Raw genomic sequence first — 27,003 nt, 5'->3', positions numbered from 1 at the left:
CACTGAAATAGAGGCCTCTCACTCATAGCCTATAGAATTCCTAAGAAAATAGCTGAGCTGAAGAACCTGGCCAGAGAAGAATCTCTGCCACAGATTTTTGGGGCAGAACTCAGGTTTCCATCTTCCAAACCCACCTCTTTCAGCTGGGACAATTAGTAATATGTTTCCCACAGCAGGTGGATCCTTGCATAATAGCAAGAAAACGACAATGGTCTGTGCCTAGCCCAGCTGTAGGTGTGGGTGCCCAACAGAAGTTCTCACTACTAGAGAAACCAGGGACACCATCTCAAGAAGAATCTTGCAAATAAAGGATCATTACAAAACAAGAAGTACATGCAGCACAATCTTCAACGGCAACTCTTCCTGTTATACTCAGGGAAAGGGTTATTTATACCCAAACAAGGCTTATATGCTCATTTTACATCTAAGGTTCTTTTCACCAGTCTAATCTGATACAAAGACAAATCCAACAGCAATAAAGTATAGGGATGATTCTGATTGGGTATAATCTCAGCCCAAAGAACAGTGAGTAAAGTACTTTTCAAACACGAAGTGCCAAAGGTCTGATTTACTCAATGTGTTGTTTTATTTCTTGTTCTTGAATATATTCCTCCATGCTATTGCAAGCAAGAATAGAGAAAATACTTGAAACCACAAATCATGAAGCAGTGCTAAGTAGATTACAGAAAAAGAAAGTATAAACAAGGGAGGCCTAAAGGTATATGCTGAAATCCACATATAATCAACAAGAGTGTGGTCTGTAATTTCAAAGTACATAAGCAAAAAAGATGTCATACAGGTTTCAATGCAAGATTGTTCAGCCTGCTTAACAAAGCAAGACAATGTTTTCCATGATAACTAAGATACAGATTTTAGAGTCCAAATTTTCAGGTATCTGAATCTGATAATTCAGTTCTGTCACTTCAACGTGGCTTTTATTTTAGGAATAGCAATCATCAAATTATATATAGTATCCTTGTAACTTCGAATTCAGCCCATTTGGAAAAAATGTTATCACTTAACTATCTTGTTCCAGATTTGCTCCTATTTTTACACAGCTAAGCTTACAGCATGTTAAGTGAAAGTCTTGTTATTACCAGATGGCAGCCATCGGCCCTTAACTGGCAGAAAAAAGTAAGAACTTACCTAATGCCCAAGAAATGGAATTACCTAATGCCTGAAGTATCAAACTCCTAACAAATCTTACGTGCTTCCATCTCCCATATTAGTATACGTGGAAAATTATATACAAACCATACTACTATTTTTCTTACATATAGTTATATACCATACACATTATTTCACAAAGGAGTCCTTGTGACCATGTCTTTACATTTCACTTTAAAAAACTGTCCCTAAGGACACAGATTTATGACTGCAGTTTTACTTTTTTAGTAAGTAACCGATCTAGTGCACATTCTCAGCTCACAGCAGACGTAAGATACATGCCAGATAAAAATTCATTCCTTCAGGTTTCTGCCTTTTTGTTTGCTTGTTTGCCTTGCCCTTATGCATTTGGACCAAGTGCACATACATAATCAGTAATTGAAGCTCAGCTGAGTTATGACAATTCATCAAGCTGCAAGAATAAGATCATGTGTTTGAGACCAAGTAATTACAGTTATTCCAGTTCTCCCTTCTTTGGTGAAAAGAAATGCAAATTCTCAGTTTATAACACATTTTATCATTTACATCTTGATGACAGTGATGTTTGCCAGCTGGTGGTGGGCACCGACTCAATAATTAAATTGTTGTCCCATTTTACCGTTGACATACACAGAAAGCCAGGACTTCAATGTTAGTCTTCAAGTCATACCTGCTGTGAATGATCCTGAGATATAATCCTGAGCATAGGGTATACTGCTAAAGGTAGCATTCTTCACTTGAGATTCTTAAATTAATCAACAAACAATCTGTAGGTGGGAATCACATGCATCATGAAAGAAATGAATGAATGCAAATGTTCTCCTCAGACACAGGCCAACTCTGCATGTTTGTTATCACTGTGTATCACCTGGTTTTATGCAAAACAGCTCAACCTTTTAATGCTTTGTGAATCTCCATGAGGTACTCCAGGTATGACAAAAACTTTTCCCACCCATCTAAAAAACAACTTGTCTTTATTAAAGCCATGAATTATGCAAACTACGCGCCACTCAGAACACATTTTTAATAAAATAAATCAGAGATTCCAGTTGGGTAATAATTGTTAAGTATCCTGGATTAGCCATCAAATTGAGAACCAGAGGCTATGCCTATGCAGAGAGTTTAATAACCCTACTGTGAACTCCCCATGTGCCCACACCTATACTCACACCAAGTTCTCTCTAGCCCTCTTAACACTGGAGTGCCGAAGGCTGAATGTTCTGTCTTGCTGGAAGCCTGAAGCCATGTCTTGGAGTCTGGCATCCTGCGTCTTGCTATGAGGATGTGAGTAGAGGAGATGCCAGTCCTGAGCAAGACTAAATCCAAATCATGCTGTGTTCATGTTTGGCCAAAATCCAAACTTTTATAAATGAATTATTTCACCGAGCCACCCGTTCCCTCTGCCTCACCCAAAATTCTACCTTCACTCTTAGAGATTTGCTGCTCCTTTTCCGTCTTCCTAGCTGAGCTTTACAACTACTAGGGGCTGTTCTTCCCCCTCCAAGTATCCAAAAGAGAAGTTAAAACTGCTGCTGTTAACAAAGTCCAACTTCCTTCCATGGATGTAGCCATCAGTCAGTGATGACAAAGAGCACTTCACAGTTCATTCGCAGCGCACTACATTTAAACCCATCCAGAGTAACTTGGAAAACCAAGGAAAGGCTGTGTGCGGTGGCTAAACTTCCCAGGGTGCATACTAAATGCATGGCATTGCCCCTGCCATGTGTCATCTGTGATTTCTGAGAGCACAAAATTAAAACTGAACAAACACAAACAAAAAAAGAACAGGAAGGAGTTCGTATAATTTATTTGAAATTAACCCAAAAATGACTGACTGAAGTGAAAGGTGACAAACTGGTAACTGAGGGCTTCTTTTATGCCTCTGGGTTAAGCACAGTGTTGTGTGTATTACTGCTAGCACTGGAAACCTACTTGCTGTGTAGAGGGGTTTAACGTGGCTGTACAGCACGAGGGCAAATTAAGTGTAATTCAAAGGAGAAAGGAAGACGGGTATGTTATGGCTGTGTGGGTAATGGGTTCCACCCCCAGCTCTGATCACAAGGACTCAAGTGCATTATCTGACCTCGCCATGCATCAATTTTCTTGCCTGAGGTTAAATAAATAAATCACCCCAGAAACAAAACAATGGGAAAAAAATGCAGGGTTGCTTTTTGCAAAATATTATGAAAAGATACCTTACTGTGCACTCTTTCAGCCAACCAGATTTTAAAACTGCCTTAGAAGTCATCTTTTCCAGGATGACTTTAATGGTGAGGCTGCTACAAAGCAGAGCTGACAAATCCTCCGCTGTTTCATTTTCAGCCCATGTTAAAAAAGCATTTCTAGAGTATTTCTATGATTCTCTCATGTCATTGCAATACCAAGACGGAGTATGGAAGGTCTGATCAGCCACAAATGGACAGATTTCTTACATTCACACAATGACAAAAAGGATCTTTAACATAAAAAATTCAGTTCAGTGCCTAATGAAGCATCAAATCTACACTAATTAAGATGTAAGGCAGAGACTGCAAAAGGGAAGATAAAAAAGTGTATAAACCATCATGGACATGAGATGAACACTAATCTAGAATGCACGGCAGAAAACGAAAGGCTGCAGACAGGAAGGAATCACAAGAGAAATGCAGAAAATGGGAATAGACCAATTTCAGTCTTAGCAAAAGCCTTTTGGTGTTAATAGTCTTAATAGATCTGTCCCAAAACCATAGATTTAGGACAGTGGCCTGATTTTTCCTTTAACTATTAGGTTTGTTAAACTTTGATAGTGAAAGACATTTGGAAACACATAAATTAGACTCCTGAAATTATTTTTCTTAATACTACCCCTTCACAGTGGAGCACAGTTCCCATTAAAGCACTAACCTGCAATCTAGCTCCATTTCTACCTGCTTACTTCAGCTTTAGACATCTGCCCTTGCTGAGATGTGTTTTTCACCTTTGGAATAGTCCTAACTGCATCCATCTGTAGCTGGTCTATACTCTGGACTGCTTTCACAGGACAGTATGAAAAATTGCTCTTTTCTCCTCATAGTCATCTGCTGTTAGTGATGCAAGCAGTCCTGGGTAAAGGGACAAAGGGAACATTCATATCTTTGCATGCCATATCAATTCCCCTAAATTGAGGACAGGAATATACCCTCTCTCCTCCCCCCTAAAATACAGTGTTGTAGAATTCAGAAGGAAATGAGGAAAGAAGAGGGAAAGAAAGTCACGCCACAAATGTAAGGCATTTCAACAGAAATGAATCCTTGCCTTTCATCTGTGCCATTATAAATTAAAATCATCCCAAAGAAAAAATGTACAGTACAGAATCGTTCTGAATTAAGCATCACCCCCTCAGGTATCAGACAAATAGGAAAGGGAAATCCATGGCAAAGCCAACTTTTTAACGAAGCCTACAACATAGCAGAGCTGAGGGACACAGAAACACAGGTGAATCAGATTCCATTCCCATTGTCCATAGGCTGAACAAACACCAGTGTGAAAACATGACAGAAAATGAGCTGCTTAAATGAACACATATGAGATTGAAAAAACTGAGAAGTTATTTGAGAAGCAGGTTACTTTTCCAGAATCCCTCAATACAGCTAGAAAAACATCTGATCTCACGTGTATTTTCTCCAAGTGGCAATTGCATAAGGTATGTAAAAGTTGGCCAGGTGCAAATTTAGTCTATGCATCTGACTTTGAGAATGCTCCTCATTTTACTTTGATGAATGCTCACAAATTACTATTTCATGCCAACTGTTATTTTCTCCAGCACTGTTCTGCCCCCAGTTGCATTTTCCATAAAGCCAGGTGTTCAGTCTGACTGGTGTTCTGCAGACAGACTGCACCCACACATACCTTAGAAGGCAAATCTGCTCTGCAACACAGAAGGGAAGAAAAAATATTTCACATAAAGGAAGGTGAAAAGATGGCAGTGAATTATTGTTATTTTTTTTAATTCATTACAAAAGGCTTAATTCCAAACAGATGCAGACCTTTAGATTAAAGTCTATTCAGTGAGCCATCATTCTGCATTCACGAGCCTTAAACAGGAAGTACTTCACAATAATGATGCCTGGCTCCCCCATTAACACTTCAATCAGTCATTTTAGATTTGGTACTAATTCAATATTTTATAGAAAAATCTATGGAAAAATCAACTTTTCCATGGCATAAAATCCAGTTCCAAATCCTAGTTATCTCAGAGGAGCTCAATGCATGGTGGGTTCAGTCCAAACCCCTCAGATTAGAGACGGATTTCATAAAGAGTGAAAGTATGAAAATGATTTAACTATGAGGAGAAAACAGAATAAACTCACTTCAGAACTATTTTAGTAGTATGCGAACCCCAAGCATTTCAAGCTAACTATCACTATTTAAGGGTTGGCTATTGCAGGAGGTGTAACAAATCACTGCACTGGCTCATAAGGATACAATGCAATTAGTGAGAGCAACTGGCGATGCAGGTTCTTGGGAAAGGAAAAAAAAAAGTTCGTCTGCATTTTTCATTGCATGCTGCCAAAGCTCCAGCAAGAGCTCTAATTTCCCCTAAGATGATTTCAGCTGCTTACGTTTTCTGTAGGCTAATGCACAGCATTCATTTCCCTTCAGAGGAAGCCATCCTGCCACAATTTGATAAGCATCCCCTTTAACATCAGTACCTGTTTAAGCAGCTCGTTCCATCCCCCTATTTCTCTGACATCCATTCCTATCCTATCCAGTCTGAGTTTTTGGCTATGCTGGTAAAGCAGTTTATGGGAATGTATTGTGAACCACATCATGTACCCAGGTCTGGTTACAGACAGCATACGCCCCCCTCTCATTTATTTTTAACTGAGGTCACTTTTCTAGCTAGGTGGGACAGTATAAACAGATGCAAAACTGAGAGCTAGCACAGGGGCAGGCATGACAAAGGGAGACACAGAGCTGTCATGCTGAGAGAAAAGCACATCAAACTACTCCCTTACTAATGCTAGGTCAATGCAGGCTCAATGACAATTAAGAGAAAGTGAAATTCAGGCATGGAGCAAGGCTGTGGCTCTGCTAACAGTCCTTGCTTCCAGGCAGTAGGCTGTTACATGTTGAGTAATATACAGCAAACAGCTACTGGAATTGAGCTGGACATAGCAGGTGCTCTCAGAGACCTTTTCCAGGTCCCTTGCTGTCTTTCTCTTCTAGTCCAACCTCCTGCTCAAGGCAGGGTCAGCTCTAAGCTCAGACACGGTTGCTTAGGGCAGTATCCAGCTGGGGCTTGAAAATTCCCAGGGAAGGAGACAGCACAACCCCTCGGGCAACCTGTACCACTGCCTGCCCTCATGGGGAAACAGTTCCCCTTTAAATCCAGCCTGGACCTCTCTAGTTTCAATCCATGCTAGTTCTCTTGTCCTCCCACCATGCCCCACTGTGAAGAGCCTGGCACTATCTTCTCACGATTTTCTTGTGGGCATGGGCAGGCTGCTGCTGGGTTCCCCATATCCCTCTTTTCCAGGCTGAACAAGCCCAGCTCCCTCAGCCCATCCTCACAGGGGAAGCTCTTCAGCTCTTGATGATCTTGGTTGTCCTCTACTGAACTCAGCCCCTATCCATTCCTTTCCTATACTGGGGGGGAGACAAAAATGGATGCCATTTTCTAGGTGGGATCTAACAAATGTCAGTTCCAAAGTAATCATCACTTCTCTCAGCCTTCTCAAGGCTAAGGTCCTGCCAGCACAGTCAGGACATACTGCTGGCCCACATCCAGCTCACAGTCCTCCAGGATCCCTAAATCCTTTTCCACAGACCTGCTCCTCAGTCAGTCAGTCCCCTGCCTGTGATAATTGAATGAAAGCTTTGCAAGGTGCGGCTTGATTTTGTTAGGGCATTCCTTATAAGCACAGCTCTGCAAATGAACTGCTAAGAGCATCTTCAGACTCTTTGTTGCAGACCTGTGCTTATGGGGAGAGTAAAATACAAAGTGATGAATGAAGAGCTGGAGGAACACCCAAAGCTTTGTCAGTCTTAGGGCTCTTCTGGATCCGAGTGCTGTGCAAGCCCCTGCATAACAAACAGCCCTTGCGTTGCCTCCCATGCTCTCCTTCCCATGTGTAACAGTTTCCTGTGCTGCCCTGCTCTCCTCTCCTAACCAGGCCAGCCATGAAAGGGAACTGGGTAAACACCCTTCCATTAGCAGTGTACGCACACAGAGGCAGCGCCGGCTGGGCTCCGCAGGAGACAGCACTGCAGCAAGCATCTGATCACTGCTCCTCCAGATCTGCTGCTCACGCACCCTTTCCCTGCCCTCACCTTGGAGCTGGCTGCTAGGCAGCACGGCCCTTCTGAGTGGCACGGCATGGAAAGGCTCACAGAACCAAGTGCTGAGATCAGGATGAGGTGTTGGAAATGCTCACCTCATCTCACATACGTTGTCGCTGAAAGGAAGTATAAGTATATACTGAGGTGGCATCAGTTCACAGCTCTTAAGTTACGTATCTGGGACACATTCATCTTTAGGCGGAATTCAGAAAATCTCACTGGGATGTGTGAGCATCATCACACTTTCTTAAGCGCCCTGTGCTGCATACAGGTGCGTAGAGTGACTGCCCATTTAACAGGGCGTTATTTGGGATAGGGAGTCTCCCCCTCCACTGTTCTGTCCTTTTTGGATCCAAGAAGCCCCACCAGCTGTACACTTCAAAGATGGAAAAGACAGAGAAGAAACTGCAAACACACAGCTTCAGAGAAGAGTGGGAGAGTCAGAGGGGCAGCACAGTGTCAGGGGACTGGGGAGATGGAGCTTGAGTCACCCACATGAAAGCAGCACAGGCAAGAGCAGAACAGCACAGAAGCTGTCAGAAAGAGCTTCAGCTCTACTCCCCAAGAACCCTTTCCAGTCACAAACCAAGAATTATTTGTGGAAGCCACGTTGCTAAACTCACTAAGCATAAAACAATGATGCAACATCTCTGTGTTAAAGGTAAAGAAAGCACAAATTTTTGACCTGCAAAGGATAGGGCTGCTCACCAATAGTCTGGTCTCCATTAATTTACCAAGGATATTTGGGTTGAGTGTAACATGAACAGTAAACTGCACCTTCAACCTAAAAATCAGACAGCCAGCTCTACTAGTAATCCAGGGGAAGAACTTGTCCCCATAGAACTACACACATACAAGCCAAGCAGCTGAGTGAGAAACTGCTCAAACTAGTCAGCCAGAGAGTGAAGGAGGGGAACCTGGGGATCTGCTCAGCTGCTATGTTCGTGATTTGATTTTTAAAGCGAAATCTCTGCCTAGCATTTCCCAGGCCTAGATGCCTTGTATGGTTGGATACCAAAGCTGCCTTCAACCCCCATTTTATCACAGCTGGAGGTGACTGATATTTCTCCCCTCTAAAAACATTGCCAGCCACCAGCGAACAGCAACTAATCACAGAATCACAGGATGGGTGAGGTCGGAAGGGACCACTTGAAATCATCTCATCCAGCCCCCAGCTGAAGCAGGGACAGCTACAGCAGGTTGCCCAGGAAAGAAGATCAATATGAAGCCATTTTACCCTTCTTTAAAAGAATGAAATCTAACAACAGAGATTGTACTTACAGCAAATGCAATGTAAACATATAAGACTACAAATATGACAGACTGGAAAACGGTTTCCACAGAATATGCTAGTAATTACACTCTCAACCCCGTAAAACAGTGAAAACAGGGTACCTTTAATCACATGACTAACAGCAATGAGTCTTATTCCCTGCACTCTTATTCACAGCAGGTTAAGCAGCACATCTCCTAAAGCAACCTTTTGAACAGGGGCTCTAAAACTACAGCACTTTTACTGCAGGGTCAAAATTCCACTAGTTGGAGATGTAATTGAGCAAGGCACAGCAACATATCTTACAGACTGGAGAAAAAAATATGAATATTAATAAAGCTTTAAAATAATAACATTTTGTTTAACACTATTCCTACGGTCTTTTCTAACTTCAGGACCACCAGTGCTCCATCTCATAATGCTGAAGGCTGTTAAAGTCAACACAACAGAGTGTATGTTTTCACATTCCTACTATTAAACTTCATTTTTGAAAACGAAAGGTTGGTAGCTGACAGATGTTTTGAGTCTTTCCAGAATAGCTTACACATGTAATAACTGCTCTATTTTGGAAGAAGTATTTATTAGGTCACTGTTTAAGACTTTAAGCTTTTGCAGTATAAACCAATGTCATGCCCCAAAACATTGAAGTCTTAGGCTGAAGCAGAACCCTCTGAATAAAGCACAAGAAACATTGGAGTTTACTATAATAATTCATTTTGCATGGTGCTTAGCATATATTCTATATACAAGTATTAATATTTAATGTAATGTATTGCAATTTGCTTTTAATTCTACATCCTATAATGGCCTTACTTTCCCATCTCACCCTCCAGCAATGGAAATTATTGTATTGCAATCTGTATGGAAAAAGCCCCACTGAAGTTCACTTGAATTCTGAACTGCCAAGGAACATAGGAGAAGACTTCAGATCCTAGATGGCTAAGCCATGACTAAGTAGTCAAAGACAGGCAGCTCTGTCTGCTGAGCAATAAATGCAATGAGCTCCTAACAGCAGAAAAGAAAGGAATAATGAAATAATTCAGAAATGAAGACTTGCCTCAGGAAAAACATAGGATGAGATTTGACCCCAGTAAATGAATCTGTTCAGAGAAGAGGTAACAGCCCTACACATAATTGTGCCCCCACCTACTGTTCCTCTTGAATGGATAAACCATTTGTTTCAGTATAAATTTGGGGCCTCTTTCCTATACCCCACTATGACTTCAGAGAGGCTGCAGATGTAGAGATACAAGAGTGGGAGAACAAATCCTCACTGACATAGCAGGAGTTTTCCTAGCTCCAGTCCGGCCATGGTGTTTGATGTCCCACCATGCAGACCACACCCAGGCCACAGTCCAGGATGTTCTCTGCAGCACCTGCTGGAGACAATACACAGGGACCCTACTCCACATATTTTGGAGGGAGCCTTAATAAAAAGCTGGTAAAGCGACAGAGGCAGCTCAGAGCCAGAGAGCTTTCAGACAGAACTCTACAACCCCAAAACCCAGGCCCCCAAATCACAGCACAGCTTGCCCAAACCACCTCGGTCTGAATCCTGCCTTGCTGATGTCATCTGAGGCATCGTTTGCTTATGCTCAGAGTGAGGAATCTGATCTGCACACATGGAACAGTCATAACGGAGGTGTTTACAGAGAAGATGAAAAAATACATTACAGCGACAGGAAGGAAATTCTTTTTGAAGCAAATTCTTTTGAGCAAATTCTTTTTGCAGGGCTGCATATGTGGTGAGAATCAGTGTGGTTTCTCCTATAAAGGTTGGAAGCAAGAAGAAATCTCTTGCAGCCTACATGGAGGATGGAGATGCCCTATCTGCAGCAATGAAGAGCTCTGGAATTGAGAGCCCCAGACCTGAACGGGAAACTGGAGCAACTCCACTCTTGCTTGGCATCAGGCAAGCTACAGGATTTTCCTCTTCCTTTCTCCACAGATATCTCAGTGTCCATGCTGTGGTTGGCACAGCATGAAGGCATGGCCCTGCGGGACAGCTTCTGGGCTGCAGAGCACACCGTCCTGTTGGCTTTGAGGGGAAGTAAACAGGAAGAGAATTTGTGCATGTTTCATTTCAGTTAGCCATGTTGATTGATCCCTCTAGTTTAATAATTTAAACTCAGTTCCTTGCACTGTCCCTTCTGTCTGCGGCCATGTGTACAAATGTGTCATCCCTAGTTTCTGATGAGTCTTCTGTATAACAGCTAGCTAGACTGCTGCCTCTCTCTCTTTTTCTTTTTTTTTTTTCCCCACAGAAATCACCTTGTGTATTTTCCCCATGATTCTGCTCCTCTATTAATGCCAGGTCATTTCTAATAGCATTGCCTTCATGCCCGTGCAAGTCACGTATCTCCACCCCTGAACCTGTGACTATTGATTTCAAAGTCCTAAGCCTACTGCATAGTCTCAGCAGGGGTGGGGAAGCAGATATCAAGTTTAAGTAGATCGATAGGTTTTTCTGAAAATTAGCTTTCCTCTTCTTGAAAATACATTTTTAAATCCTTCTGGTCACTGAGCCAAGCCTGTAGCATAAAACATTTACCTGCAAGTAGAATAAATACTTTGTTTTATTAAAAAATGCTTCTAAAAGTGCATCAAAGCTAGTACTCTAAAGAATATTCATATATAATCTCAGTACTTTAAAGAATATTCATATATAATCTAAGTTTACAAAGTGATTTCCCTCCATATGGAACGTGGTCATGATTTCTGACTGAAGAGAATTTCTGCATGTTATATATAGTGATACATTCCTTTTAAATTTGGAAAAAAAAATCTGTTTGATGCTTTACCATCTCTTTTTGAAATATGTAATCATTTATGTTCCCATACAGTATAAAAATACTACCAAATGTATAGAGACGTGAGACCTGCACATGTGTGTACACATAGCCCTTCCATAGGTCCTGTGCATGTGCACTGTCTCAGTCTCGAGTTATTTCCCTTAATGATGACTACAGGAAGAACGATGATATTTCAGAGTCATGTTGAGCAGAGCCAGAAGGTTGGGTGCAGTCATTCCTACCTACTTTATACTTCGGATGTTACAGAAACACGTTTGAAAGATGAAGTTGAAACACCCCTCAGATCATTTATCCTTTCGGCATGACGCAGAAGTTTAATTTCCACTGACTGGGGGTGACCTCAAGACTACTGTACAGCTACTTTGCCTCCCCTTAATGGCAGCGCTTCCCCAGAGCGGGGGGAATAAACCAGGGCTATAAATAACTTCAGAAGGCACCGTCTCCCTTCCCATGCACTGCGGACGACTGTTTACACAGCTCCCCTGCCTATACACCCTAGGTTTGCCGAGCTCTCATCCTCCGTGCTGGTCGATCCCCTCTTCGCACACAGCGCTGCGGCGATGTCTTGAGGCAGCCCGGTGCCGCAGACACCCGGTACCCAAAATTGCGGCTCCAGCGAGGATAAGGAGGTGATGCCGGGGGGCTGCGGCGCTGTGTGAGCCGTCCTGGAGGCCGCGGTGCTGGCCGAGCCTCGGCTCCCCGGAGACCCCCTCCTCCCGTCCCCGCCAAGCCCCGCGGCCACCCGGGGCCTCTCCGCTCGCCCCCTGGCGAGGGGCTCCGGCGGGGACACGCGTGGGGCGCCCCCGCAGCTGCCCCGCGAGGCGGGGGGGGGAGACAAAAGCCTGGGCTCGCTCACCTCCTTCAGCTGCTCCAGCTCCTGCTTGAGGCCGTCATACTCCGCCTCCAGCTCGTCGTACTGCTGCTTGAGGGTGAGCTTCTCCTCCAGCACCACCAGCCCATACTCCGCCGCCTGGATCTTCTCGTGGGTCGTCTCGGAGAGCTCCCGGGTCAGCCGCTCGATCTCGCTCTTGTAGTGGTCGGCGCCCTGCAGCACCTCCTCCGCAGCCATAGCCCCGCCGGCTCTGCCGCACCGCCGGGCCGCCGGGGCAGCGAGGGGGCGGGCGCGGCCGGGGGGCGGCACCGGCACCGCCACCGGCACCGGCGGCCTGGGGATGGCGGCGGGGACGGGGATGGGGTTGGGATGCGGATGGGATAAGGATAGGGATGGGGTTAGGATGGGATAAGGATGGGGATGGGGTTGGGATAAGGATGGGGATGGGAAAAGGATGGAGATGGGGGTGGCTATGGGGATGGGATACGGATGGGGATGTGGTCCGGGGCTATGGGGATGGGATAAGGATGGGGATGGGGACCGGGGCCGCCGCCCAAGCCGCCCCCGGCCCCGCCGCCGCTCTCCGGCCCTGCGGGGGGCTGCCCCGCGGCCCGGGGAGGCGGCAGCGGGAGCGCGCCTCGGTGCGGCGGCTGCCGGGGAGCTGCTGCTGCTGCTTGCGGAGCCCGCACCCCCGCCTCCCCGCCGCACGGTCCCTCCCCTGCGCTCTTTAAGGCGCCGGCGCCCCGGGGTTTGGCATATCCACCACCCCCCCTTCCCCGGCAGGCGGGCACAGCCCGGGGACGGCGCTGGCCGAGCCCGCAGGGTGCTGCCGCCGGCTGGCGGGACCCTCCCGGTGCGGGGATTATGGCAGTTTTATGCTGGCTGCGGAAAGACAGATGATACTTGCCCGGCATAAAACTGGGGTGGTTGCATGCAGACAGCCACTGATCCCGCACAAAGCCCGCCGGTAAAAAAGTTAACGCGTCGGATTAGGGGCTCTTTGCATATCTGAACTGGAAGAGTGAGTTCAGCCGGGATCAGTGTTATAATGTCTCATGTCACAGCCCTGTTGACATGGTACTAGGAGTCTTAAGCCCAAATTTATTGTTTCTTCAAACTATGGCCTGCAAACAAAGACCTTATCCTATTGGTATCGACCAAGCTTTGCTATAAGTACTAACACGAACAGGTTTTCATGCTCAACAAACGTTTATTTTTTTAATACTAGCAAAACCAGGCCTTTAAAGTACAAAGTTTAACAATTGACTTAGATTTTCCAGGAAACAGAAGATTAAAAAGAAAAAATAAAAAAGATGCTATGTATAGAACATTGATATCAGAGTCCACCAATGAAGCACTATATTGGAAATCAAAGACATAAATTTGCCTTCTTCCTGACCTGTTAATGTAGTTTTAAACAAACCACATCACCTTTCTACCTCAGCTTCCCCATGTTCTGGGAAAGATATAAAAACGTCTAGACTCCTCAGCAAAGTGCTTTGAGATCTGCAAATGGAAGCTCCGGTGCTAGTCATACGGTATGTGCATGCAGTATATAGCCTCTATCCATACATGCATACACAACTAACACACTGTAATCTAGCCTGCATAAACACTGCTTCTTGTTGCCTAGAGAACATAAATCAAAAAAATAAGTCGGGTAATAGATGTTCTGTCAATTCCGTACCTTCCAAAAATTCACATTTTTAATGAATTCTAGTGCAGAAACAAGAGTGAATATTAATGAGAAAGAAACAAGCATGCATATTAATAGGTAAGGAGAGTGAGTGGCTCTCACCAATGGCTGAATATCAAAATGGAGGAGGAAAAAACAGTATTCCAACTGTAATTCCAACTGTATGACTAACCTTAACATCCTTTTCTTAGAAGAGGATGAAACACTCCACAAATCCTAGCAAAAAAAAAAAAAAAAGAAAAAAAAAAAAGTAGCAAAATGTTGTATTGAGAGCTTTTGGATGTTCCAGTCTAGCTGTGTTCAGCTTTTGACCAGCTTTTGGTCATTATGAAAATATTTTGTGAAATTTAATTCAAGAACAGATTGAAAAACACCTTAAGACCAGTGCTGAAAATGAGCAGTTGGTTCAAGGCAGTGTGGAAACAGGCTGAAGCAACAGGATGCCTATAGCTAATCTATCCTTGGTGTAGCTCCATATACATCATTTAGTTGACAATCTCACTCGTAACCCAAGGGCAGCCTCACCACATGTCTGAACATCTGTGCCCTGGAGAGGAAATCTGGCTTGTTAAAATGTATCATTTTTCTGCAATACCTCACAAGAAAGTTAGGGAGAATCTTCCTTTTAAATTTGGGAGGAGGAGTGAAGTCTGGCTGATGTGCACTGTGCAGAAGTTCACAGGGGCTGGGGTAGGGTCTTCATAAACTTCAAGTCCTCTAGCTGCTCCAACCTGAAAACACCTAACATGTCTGTCATTTGCCATCATTAGGTCTCATTTACTCTGCATCATGCCTCCTTGTGTATGCACCATCAAATCTTGCTCCTTCGGTGAGAGTTGCCTTTGTTTTAGAAGTCTACTGCTCGAAAGTCTTCTTTAGGATGAAATGAGCCATGCCTCGGAGATGTCAGTTGTTAGTTTCTTTACTGACTACAGAGGACCTGGTGTGGCCAGTTCAGACACAGATGTATATATTCCAGCACACACATTTAATTAAATGAATACAACTTTTTGCATCTATAGCTTTTCTTAGGGTTTAAAACTAGCACCCACTCTCTACTTTCCAGACTCCCCCTCCTGTATTCATAATGAACTACTAATGTTTCCAATGGCTCTGAAAAATTTTTAAGTTCTTTTCCCTGATATATGGAGTTCTGGTTCATCTCATTCCTGAGTCTATGGAGATGAGAAAGGACAGATGATCCTATAAATAGCATCTTAGTTATAGGGACAGACATTATGAAAGAAGGAAGTGCTGCAGCATGACCCAAAGGTGATCATTCTCTATTGAGTACCTCACAACTGAAACAGCAGGATCTCCACTGATTCTCGCTTTCTGGATTGCCTGTATATGTATGGATGAAAGTAACTGGCCTGATCTCCGAACTGGAGAGATATGGATTCAAAAGGCAGGCCACTCAGTGGATAATGAATTGGCTTGAAGGCTACATCTAGAAAGTGGTGGTCAATGGCTCAATGTCCAGGTGGAGTGGTATTTCTCAGGGGCCTGACCTGGGACTGGTACTGTTTAATATCTTTATCAGTGACATAGACAGTGGGATCAAGTGCAGCCTGGGTGAGTTTCCAGATGACACCAAGCTGAGTGGTGCGGTCAATACCACAGAAAGAAGGGATGCCATCCAAAGGGAGTTGGCCAATGTGAACCTAATGGGGCTTAATAAGTCCAAGTGCAAGATGCTACACCTGGGCTGGGGCAATCCCAGACATGAGCACAGACTGGGAGAAGAAGTCATTGAGAGAAGCTGCGCAGAGAAGGACTTGGAGGGTTTGGGTAGACAAAAGGCTCAACGTGAGCCAGCAGTGCATGCTTGCAGCACAGAAAGCTAACTATGTCCGGGGCTTCACCAACAGAGAGTGGCCAGCAGGGGAGGAAGGTGATTGTCCCCCTCTGCTCTGCTCTCATGAGGCCCCACCTGGAGTGCTGCATCCAAGTCTGGGGCCACCAGCACCAGAAGGATGTGGACCTGTTGGAGCAAGTCCAGAGGAGGTCTACAAAGATGATCAGAGGGCTGGAGCACCTCTCCTATGAAGAAAAACTGAGAGAGCTGGGGATGTTCAGCCTAAAGAAGAGAAGGCTCTGGGGAGACCTCATTGCAGCTTTTCAATACTTAAAGAGGTCTTATAAAAAAGATGAAGAGCAACTTTTTGCTTGGGCAGATAATGACAGGACAAGGGGGAGTGGTTTTAAACTAAAAGAGGGGAGATTTAGACTAGATATTAGGAGGAAATTCTTCACTCAGAAGGTGGTGAGGCACTGGTACAGGTTGCCCGGAGAAGTTGTGGGTGCCCCATCCCTGGAGGTGTTCAAGGCCAGGTTGGATGGGGCCTTGGGCAACCTGGTCTGGTGGGAGGTGTCCCTGCCCATGGCAGGGGGGTGGGATTGGGTGGGCTTTAGGGTCCCTTTCAACCCGAGATGTTGATGTTCTATGACTCTATGACTGCACAGTGGTGCCAGCAAAGTGCTGGTCTCAGGCCACAGATCTGGTACTTTTTGGAGCATAGTTTCCAGTGTAGATAGCCCTAAAAAATGATGTAGATATTTTAAATAATTTCACTACACAAATATGCATCACTTCACATTTTTTAAGTCCTTCTACAATGCTTTATGCTTTCTGCCTTAAAAACCTCAAAATACATGCTCCAGTCTTACCAAAGATTGACATAGCACCCTGCATTGTTATTCCTCCTTCATTTTGCCCTGCTGCACCCCTCTCACATGAATATTTTAAAACACTTTACAGTCATTTAGTGACATTCAGCATGCCCTCATAAAACAAGCTTCCTTATAATTGCATTTTTTTCATGAGCAGAAATTGTCCTTTGAATTACTGGCACATTACACTGGTAAACTCTTAGACTAAAGACAGTAGGTTCCACTACCAAAAAATGCCATTCTGGTTGCACATTTTTTGAGACACCCAGATGTTCAAGGATAGGCAAAATGATGTGGTTCAAACCTTGCTCAAGGTAGTATTATCTAAACTCCAAAGCCATTAAAAAGTATTTAGTGACCTATGTGAAATGAACTACTGGTTCTACATCTTAGTGGAAATGCAGCTATAAAAGCCACTGTTGCAGATGTCTAAATCACTGCATCACACAGAAATTGCTTTGAGTCCATTTGTATGGAGGGTCTCACTGGGACGGAGCCCAAATCTAACAACTGCTAATTAGTAGTGTTTGGCAGGCTTGCCAGAGTGTCCAAATTAAAAAAAAAAAAAAAAAAAAAAAAAAAAAAAAAAAAAAGTATGAGGACTGTTGTCGTTAGTAGGAATGGGATTGATTTCCTGAAAAATAAAAGGGGAAAAAAGCACTGAAAGAAGCCAGTACTTCAACTACGCTGTGTTTTGGAGATAAACAAGTGACTTTTATACTGCCAAGGCTTCATCTTTCTCGAGCACTGAATATACGCAACGTATTTGTAATGAATGACCAGCCAAGAGATAAAAGGGAGGCACTGAGAAGGAAATGAAATTTTAAGAGATATTTAAAGATCATAGTGCAATAGAAAGGGTAATAGGTTTTAAGAAAATTCATTTATAAAGGACATTAAGAGAAACTAAACAAAAGAGTTAATAAACAATAATGCATATAATGAAAGGTAATGATGTTATAATGATTAACACGAGTATCAGTGTTCAAAAGAAAAGCTTTCAAACATCTGTGTCCTTATCTAAATTTCTATTAAGAAGCTTCAAGGGTAAACAAAAAAAAAAAAATTAACCCTATGGTCAGGTGGGCTTAAATTTGGCACACTGGAGCTTGCATCTCCACGAGAACAATTTTGGACCCCAAAAACCTGAAAATTTTGAAAATTGCTAATGTAGTACATACAGAATCCAAAGAAGAAAACAGCAGTTAGTGTAAGTTTTGTGTGCAATGAGTAGGGGGCAGAGAAACAAAAGATATTTTTACAGGAAAGCTATGAAAAAATAAAGCACAAGGACATTTAGAAAACATATTCAGCAATAATCAAACAGCAACACAATTCCTACAGAATATAAATAATACAGCCAGTAGCAAAGGATGTGAATTATTTTTCTGTTAAACTAAGTAATATCACCCCAGTTTGAAAGGATGTGGCTTTCAGCATGCATTGAGCATGGGTCTTGGTTCATCTCCATATCTCCATGGACATCATCTTTTCTTTTCCTTGACATAATTGCCCATGGGCTCTGGACCCAGGACACAGCTCTAAAAAAGGCAAAAAGAAACATAGAAAGCATTATTGTGTCTATTTAAACTACTAGGCACTTTTGTGTGATGCAAGGAATAACTGTCCACTTAGAATATGTTGCCCAAACAGCTTCTCAGCAATTTAGTCCAGATAAACCAGTGTCACAATGCAAGCTGTTTCTTACTGGACAGGCTTAAAACCAGAAGGAGGGATAATGCAGTTTATCTTGGATTAACAACGAAAATATCCATTGCCCAGAGAATGAATATAGTGAGGGCTGAAGCAAACTGCAATTTAGCAGGTTGCTCAGGACAGCAGATTTTTATGAGAGATGGGCAAAATAACCGTATTTTGAAACACTTTTCAATATTACCTGATCCTTGGAAAACCAGATACCCTTTGCTGCTCTCGCTGAGGGCAGAGTAGGTTGCATTTTGGAGACTGAATCCTTCCAGCAGCAACAATTTCAGCTCCGCTTCCCCCCCTCTGAGCTTCAGCAGAGCAGTAGCAAGTGTCTCCACTACCATCTGGCTGCTCTTTGCCCCTTGCCTCCCACCTTTTGTGGTCACTCTTTGGCATCACCACCTGTCAGTCACTCTTAAGAAGTCTTGAGATGGTCTGTCTCTGCATTAGAAACAGAGAAGTGGAAGACTAGAAGGCATCTTAGAGGGTCATCGAGTCCAATCCCACATGCAGGTGGGATATCAAACATATCTAGACCATTCATAGTTAAGGGCTATCCAGCATGTTCTTAAAACCCTCAACGACAGATACATTACAACAGGCCTTAAAAGCCTTTTCCAATATCTCATCACCACCATCACAAATAGAAACATTCCTAATATAGAATTTCAACTTTTTTAGCTACATATCAAGCAGATCTGCTCCTGTCCTTCAGTAAACACCATGCCTTTTTCATCAATTTTTAAAATGTCTGAATGCTGTTCCATTTTCCCTTTTCTTCATCAAACAAATTTCCAGCTTTTCCTCAAACCCTTCAGACTGTCCTTATGAATCATTCCTTCTAAGTCTCTGGATGACCTTTTCTGAATGGTATTATGTCTTGCTCTTCCAGGCTGACCATAGTCCTTCCAGCAGAACGCTTCTCTACTACTCAATAACATGGGCCAAATATCTCCTGTGTTGCCAGTGTAACTCTCCTGGTACCCCATCTGATTTTTTAAGAAGCAATTATTCACATTATAAACATTATTAATGAGCATTATTAATGAGCATGTACTTCGAAGTCTACTGTACCTTCAGGATCATTTTTTGCCCTACTTCTTTTCCAGTCACTTACTTCTTTGCATTTGTGGTTCCTGAGATTCATCTTGTTTGTCAAAATCATTTTGTATATCCTCTTTTGCATATCCTCTACAAGGCCTGCAATTGTTTCTAGTAGAGAGGCATCCACAAAGTCATATAAATGTGTGATAAAACATGCAAGCTGGGCTCAATTTCTGGATGCAGGATGAAACACTATTTTAGATCTCCATCTAGAAACCTGGGAAAATAAAACAAACTCAAAACATACTGAACTTGCCACTTTGACCTGATCTTCTCTGGAGAATCTGTTGTCCATCACTTAATAATGAATCAAAAGCTGCTCCCCAGCACCTTTGTCTAAAGCCATCACACCACAACCAAGCCATTGGCAATGACCCTCCAAAATGGGTATCTCTGGAGATTAGAGAGGGTCTCTGCTGTGCAGAGCAGCCAGTCCTTCCACAAAACAACACCTTTTGGCTGACACTTACCCTCCTGGCCAGCTGCTGAAGCAGAGAGGGACTGGGCTGACACCCTCTTTTCTTGGCAATTCTACACTGGCACTCTTTAGACACAACACATTGTTTTCCAGACGCTCACAAATCAGTTGTTCAATCTTCTTTAGTGTCTTTCTGGGAAGTGACACAAGGCCGTACATCATATCCTACGGTCTCCTGCTTCCTTTTATTATGTCAGCTCTCTGCCAAAGTTCTCCTGCCAGCACAGCACGGGCAAAAACAGTTGGCAAACTCAGATGATTGGGTAGATCCCGTGTTTGAAATGGAAGCTGGCTATGAAATAAAAAAAAAAAAAAAAAACTGCATCTTATGGTCCCACTTAACTGATTTTTCTCCTCATAAGTGATTAGTGTGGGAGAGGAAGAAATTTGTATTCAGCAATGTGCCTTGTCTTGAAACTGAAAACCTAGGATCTGCAGTGCGCCTATTAAATGTAGCTTCAAAAAGCACTTATTTCTACTAAAGCTAGCATTTGTCTTACAATTCTTATCATGCATCAATGGCTAAAAACATTTACAGATTATGACGACCAAGAGAAAAACTGAAAGTTTTATGTGGAATTTAATTATAATGTTGTGTTGATAATATTAGGAAATTTTGATCCAGATAATAAAAAACGCATGCGATTTAACTTGTTTTTTAAAGAGATATAAGCTACTATGAGCACTCAGGAATGGGTTGGCTTTGGCCTTCTTTCAAATGCAGCTTTCAAACACACATTATAATGAACACAGAACACACAACAGAAATGAAATTATGTTATGTTTATAACCAGGGAGTGTAACATTTTAGAAAGGTAGATTTATGACGATATCCCATAAACTTGTTTTTGTTTTGTTTTGTTTTCTGGATTTTCCTCAAAATACCTAATACAGATCAGGCAGTATATATTTAAAACACCAAAATAAAGGCTTACAGAGAAGACATCTGGATCAGAGCTACAATTGTTTTCATCAGGTAACAGAGAAGGTAAAGCATAATTAGGAGATTAAGATCTTGACCTGGAGATTGACTTCAGTGTGAATATTTCCATTCATTCTTTTCATCTGTTGGGTGGAATGACTGGTCTATCACACAACAGGTTATCCTAAGAGTAACTGTTTAAATACCTCCCTAGAATATTTTTTTCAATAACTTAATTTATGCTATCAGTACTTTTTCATTTCATAATCGTATTATTCTGTGTTGTCAAATCCAACTGTTCAAAAAAAATGAAATTAATAAAAACCCTAATGGTACTACCTTTGTGGCTTGTTTTAGAGGAGAGATGATTAGGGTTTGCTTTGCCACAATAGTCTGAGCTATTTTGATTCACATTATACTTTCTGAGACAGGTCAAAACTGGCTGGTATCTGCTTTTCCATACAACCAAGAACTTTATTTAAAAATAAATAATAATAAAAAAAAAAGGACTTTTGAGGCCCAAGTGACATGGACTGTAACTAAACCTGCAAATTAGCAAGGCATAATGAGAACACAGCAGTTGCCAGTTCTGACCTTATAGAGCAGAAAACATGACTGAGTTCCTAGAGCTTGTCTGGTGGGAAACAGAGTAATGATTTTAGGTTGAGCACATTTATTTCAAAAGCAAGCCCTGTCAATGAGCAAATCTAGAAGGGTAGGTAGTCACTTTTTAACAACAGCTATCCAAATTAATCTAGATGGGATAAACAATGAGGTGTAAGAGTAGAGTAAAACAATCCCACGGAGCCAGAGCCCCAAATAAGTAATACCACTTTTGTGAGGGTGATAAAATTAATTGGGACTTTCTGTGAGGTTATATCCTGAGACTTTTTTTCATTCTTTCTTGGATGATTAGGGGTTTCTGAAGGTGCAGCAGATGGAGTTTAGCATGTGGAGCCTGGGAATTGGGGAATAACCAAACACCTTTGGGTGATGAATGTTACAGTTCCTTAGAGGAGTTATTGGTATAAGTAGGGGGAAAGATAAGAGGGATGCTGATATTTGCCTACCTTTGTTTGCCCAACTGGACAGCAAAGGATCAAGGGGGACTAGGAGAAACAATCAAACTCTTGCCAGTATTGCACAAAATTGGTAAGAGAAATAACAGATGGCAATTCCTTTGATGCAAGCTACCCATCTGCTACTGCTTCCCCTATGAGCTCCTGGAGGTACTATGTGGAAAAGCTTTAGAGACATCCTGTGAAAGGCAAATGTAAATGTGGGTTATATAGGAGAAGATGGAGGAGAGTAATTCTGCTCATGGAAGGGGACATAAAGAGAAGGAGAGCAATATTTCCATTCAGCTCGCAGTAAGTCCCAAAACAGGCTTTTCAAAAGCAGGAACAACTCAGCTATATAGGACAACTTGCAAAGTAACTACTCTGCACTGTTCCACGCAGAATACAGATGAGTGATGGTACCTTCAGAAAACCCACTTACAAGCAAAGTTAGGTGTGGTACTGGATCGTGCAGTCCTGTTGAACAGCCAAGTTCTACCAGTGGTGTTTACTCTGGTCATAGCTCTCTTCTCTGCCTGTTTTGATGAGCAAAGAGGTAATGTATCTTGATAGTGTTTAACTTCGATGTTTAACGATTACCATTTATTGTACCTTTTAAGACGAATAAGCTCATGAATCTTACTGTTTTCAGGCTGTCTGAAAACTCAGGCAGCTACTATTTTCCCGTTTATCTATATGAAATGAAAGGAACAATCTCTGCAAATGGAGACAGTACACTTATCTGGAAGAAACATGATATTTTGGAGCAATCAGTACAACCCGGGAAAACATACATGGGCACCTGGTCATCCTCCTGCTTCAGTCTGACTTTCAGCTGCTCTGCTGCCTGCCACCAATTGATCAAGGCAACTGAATAGATAGGAAATACCCCTCAGTTAGAACATTAACTGCCATGGAGAAGACAATACAAGCATCCAGCTAAATGGAGAAAGCTGAATACTAACCATCCTCTCCTCCCTAGTTGTGTTTAAGAGAATTCCTTCTCCTTAATATTGTGAGAAAATGGCTGCATTTTAAGAGATTTGGCAATTTACTGGTGTTAGATGCAGAAGGGAAGGCTGATTTGTAAACTTGTCACAGATTCTCTCTGCAAGGGATCTGTCAGAGGAGAAACATGCTCTGAAAATGAATTAGCAGGATGAGAGACATGTTTGGAACAAGGAATTCCTCATAGGAATGGTCAGGAGGTACATCTCTTGGCTGACCTCCTAACACCACAGTTGTCCTTTGACTGATCCATGGAAAGCTGGAAGAGATGCACACTCACAGGTACATTTCACAGCTACCCAGAGAAAACTGAAAGCAGAATATTTTTTTCATTGCCTGTTGCAACAAGGAGTTGAGGCTTGGTGCTGGATAAACACATAACAGGGTTTAGACACCCTCCCCACACACACATTTACCTATGTATTTGTTTAAAAATAAAGATATTAAAGGAGTATCATGATTTTGCCTTGATCAAAGTTGAAAAATATAATGAGCCATAGCCAATAGGATAATGCAGATGCCTGAATGTGGTGAGCCTTGGGACAGGCCATGGGTCAACAAATGACAGGAGAGCATCACCTGGAACTGTTGGAAAGGTGGCATCACTGGGGACAGATTTGGCTGGTGGCCTGTGCTGACATCTGTCTCTAAACTCCCTAGAATTAGAGAGGAATACTCAGGGAGGGCACTGCTCTGAGGGTGTCCAACGCTGCATGGAAGCAGGTTTGCTGAAGGTGGATCCAGGCTATGAGCTGCTGCCGAGAACCCAGTGCTGGGGCTGGTTGGGTAGGGCAAGCGCCACATTCCCCTGGGTTTGACTGTGCCAACTCTCTGTGCACAGCAAAGGGCTCAGCTAATGGAGGGTGAGTGAAGATTTACCTGAAACTACCTCTCCCTCACTTGGTCAAATAGGTAAGTTGAGTTTGGCAGTATCTCATTGTGTGTTATTTCTTTTCCACCTGCAACAGACGACAACTAGAAAACTAAAGAAAAGGAGAAACAGGGATGGAAGGATGACTTTGGGAATATGATGATAATAAGGAAAATGTATAGGAAATAATAATAAAAAAATCTATAGGAAAAATGTGTGACCTCACTGACTGGCCAAAGGGGATTATCAGCACATCGGAGAGAGAACTGAAGAAGGGAAGGATTAGCCTACCGAATGTGGCCATCGGGAATAGCAACCTGCCACTCTGATCCCTGCCAGCAATGTCCTGGGGAATGACTAAAGAGTGAATCGGGTCCTCCCTTCCTGGCCCTTCAGGAAATGCAGCCAATAGTACATCAGTGCTCCCATTCTCGCAGGAATAGATGTCAGGAAAAAAACTGTTTGGCATTCCAATGCAGCAGCCTTCCCCAGCGTGCAGCTTTCACTTCAGTCTGGGGCTTCAAGTGCTCCAGATTATACAGTCTCAACAGAGAGGACTGACTAAAAATATCAAGGAAGTAAGAGGAAACTTACTTAAGTGACTAAGCATTTAAAAATGAAGTGAGAGGCTTATCACAATCGGCCTAGTAGATGAAACAATTTTAAAAAATGAGGTTATATACAGGAAAGCTGTTAGGAGCCTAAGGGGAAAAGAAACCTCACTATTAAGCAAAATTTCTTTTAAAAAATTGCATTGAATCAGCTGTGGTTGTGATGATTGGATGTAATAAACGTAGGTAGAGGTCACGTTACCTGATCTAGTACTCCTTGTTTTCTTTTTAACTGGTCATCTGCTTAAAGAGAAAAGCGAAAAAAAAAAAAATATTACAGAATTGTGGGCAGAATTTTCCAGCGGGTCACTTCTCTGACCGTGTTCAGGGCACAGCACCACAAGCTGCCAGGCTGGTGCAGGGAACAAGAGGAATGGGGAGTTGGGACCTTGCAGGCAGGTGCTGCTCTCCAAACACCCACTCACCAAAACCTGATTGTTGCAATTAGTTTGGTGTGGCTCAACTGCCTCCTCTCACTGCAGCTAATCAATACACAACTAAACAAACCTTAGGAGTGTGAGGTATTGACTGGCAGCATGAGCTTTAAAGAAAACCTTTGATGATATAGGTCTCGGCAATCTTTTGATTTGTTTTCTCCACATCACACAGGTCTGATGTTTTCATTGAATGGCTCTGCATTAATAATGTATATTTTTGAGTGAGGAATCATACCTGAAATAAACCTGTAGTTTTCTAAACAACACTTTGTGCTGAATTTTGCAGACCTGCTGAAACACACGAAAGATAACATTTACTCATTCTACAAACCACATGACATTTCATTGTCTAAACCATTAAAGCATCTCCATGCTGACACACAGAGGCAGTAGAACCATAAAATGCCTGTTGTGAGTGCTCATTCTTTCCAATGAAGGAGGTAGGTTTATGAGGTGGTTACTATGGTAAACTCCAGATGTTTCTGCACTTCCCACTGCATCATTTGCAGGTGTTTCTTAACAACAGGTAGAAGCAGGCAGGGATAGCTCACACCTTCTGGATAGATAATTTGCCGCAGGCATCAGTGCTTTACACTTCTGCTTTCTGTTCTTCCTTGCAGTTTTTAATGTCAACAGTTCCCAAACAAATTCGTTTGGTTCTCTGGGAGACAAAAAACTGCTTGTTTGGTCTTTGAGATGCTTCGTTTTTTCTCAAATACCCCTCTGACTCTATGTACCACTCTGTTCTGTATATTCTTCTTTTTGTCCTCTCTCCATTCCCCTTTATACTCCCTGTTTTCCTCAGGCTTTTCCTGCTCCAGTGGCAATTCTAAATTGTTCTACAAAAGCTACACTTTGGATAATTTAGTTTCATATTTATATTACAAAAAGCAAAAGATAAAAAGTCTATCTCCTGCAAAGCTGTTCATAAAGTGAAATTTCACGGCATTTCTATATATAACTATAACCTAAATAATACTGTCACCGCTGCTGGGTTCAGATGCTATATATTGGCAGGACACTATATATAAATATATATAAATGTAAAGTAAACATAGGATGTATTCACATCCTCAAAAACACATATAAAAGAACTATATATCAATGAGACCAATTATTTTTCACTCAGTATAATGCAACACGTCAAAATCAGCAAGGACTCATTGTGAGCCTATTGATTTAGTTTATAACTGAAAGAAATGATTTGCCTGACAGTTTGAGAGGAGAAAAAAAGAAAGAAAAAAATAAGGTTGTAAAAAGGAACCTTTGTATGTTGTTTATTTTTCTCTAAGCTGCTTAAAAATTGGTAGCAAACACAAGAAAAGATCTTTTTTTGTGTGAGATTTGGCATAAACACCTCTGTAATTTTTGTTGTTTTTCCAAGCATGCTCATGCTTCAGAATGCAAATTGCCAGCCAGGGGTTACAAACATCTCCCAGTACTGAGTGGCCAACTAAGTGGCAGCACCAAATGCAGCACCAAAGAGTGTAAAGCAGTTACACACAGTGAAGAGTGACTCTGATTCAATACTCAGTATTGTGATTCAGTTCACAATACTGAGTTCTCCTATTACCTTTTATCACCAAGGAAAAATATTCTTCTTCGTCACTGCAGATAATTCTTTGAAAGATGAAGCTTCCTACTCACTGGCCATCAAATAGGCCAGGAAGGGAATAGCAACTCTCACTGGTACTCTGTAAAATCATGGTTTACCCAATCTCATCTGAAGCTTGAGTGACCTCACTTCAAGAATGATATTTTACAACCAGAAAGTATACAGATAAAGAGAACCAGGTTGGTCAGAAATATGTAACAATTTCCACTGTAGAAGAAAATGAAGAGATCTCATTTCCTCAGCTTGGAAAAGAAATGACTGAGGACATGACAGGGGTCTAGAAAACCATAAATCACATGGAGTAGGTGACGAGGGAATGATTAGTCATTATTTTCCAGAGACAAGAACTGCAGGGCACTATACATGAAATCATCAGGCAGCAGGTCAAAGACAAATGAAAGAAAGCACTTTTACATGCAGTGCCTAATTGCATTGCAGGACATTACATCCAGTTTTGTT

At 42.5% G+C, this 27,003-nt stretch overlaps 1 protein-coding gene across 15 annotated transcripts in view; it reads right to left on the bottom strand.

Annotated features, from left to right (window-relative positions):
* Positions 1–13,100, bottom strand: part of BICD1 (BICD cargo adaptor 1) — a 174,251-nt gene extending 161,151 nt beyond the window's left edge. For 8 of the 15 annotated variants that reach the window (XM_068662273.1, XM_068662311.1, XM_068662355.1 and 5 more), the window contains exon 1: positions 12,389–13,075. In XM_068662273.1, coding sequence (XP_068518374.1) covers positions 12,389–12,601 — 213 coding nt within the window. In that variant the 5' untranslated portion in view covers positions 12,602–13,075. Of the gene's footprint in view, positions 1–10,957; positions 11,271–12,388 lie in introns of those variants that run through there. The other 7 variants (XM_068662301.1, XM_068662352.1, XM_068662293.1 and 4 more) reach the window with 4 other exon arrangements.
* Positions 13,101–27,003: the final 13,903 nt, after the last annotated feature.

This window comes from Anas acuta, chromosome 1 (genome assembly GCF_963932015.1).
Source record: "Anas acuta chromosome 1, bAnaAcu1.1, whole genome shotgun sequence".
Lineage (NCBI taxonomy): Eukaryota > Metazoa > Chordata > Aves > Anseriformes > Anatidae > Anas > Anas acuta.
This window is presented reverse-complemented; position numbering and strand designations above follow the sequence as displayed.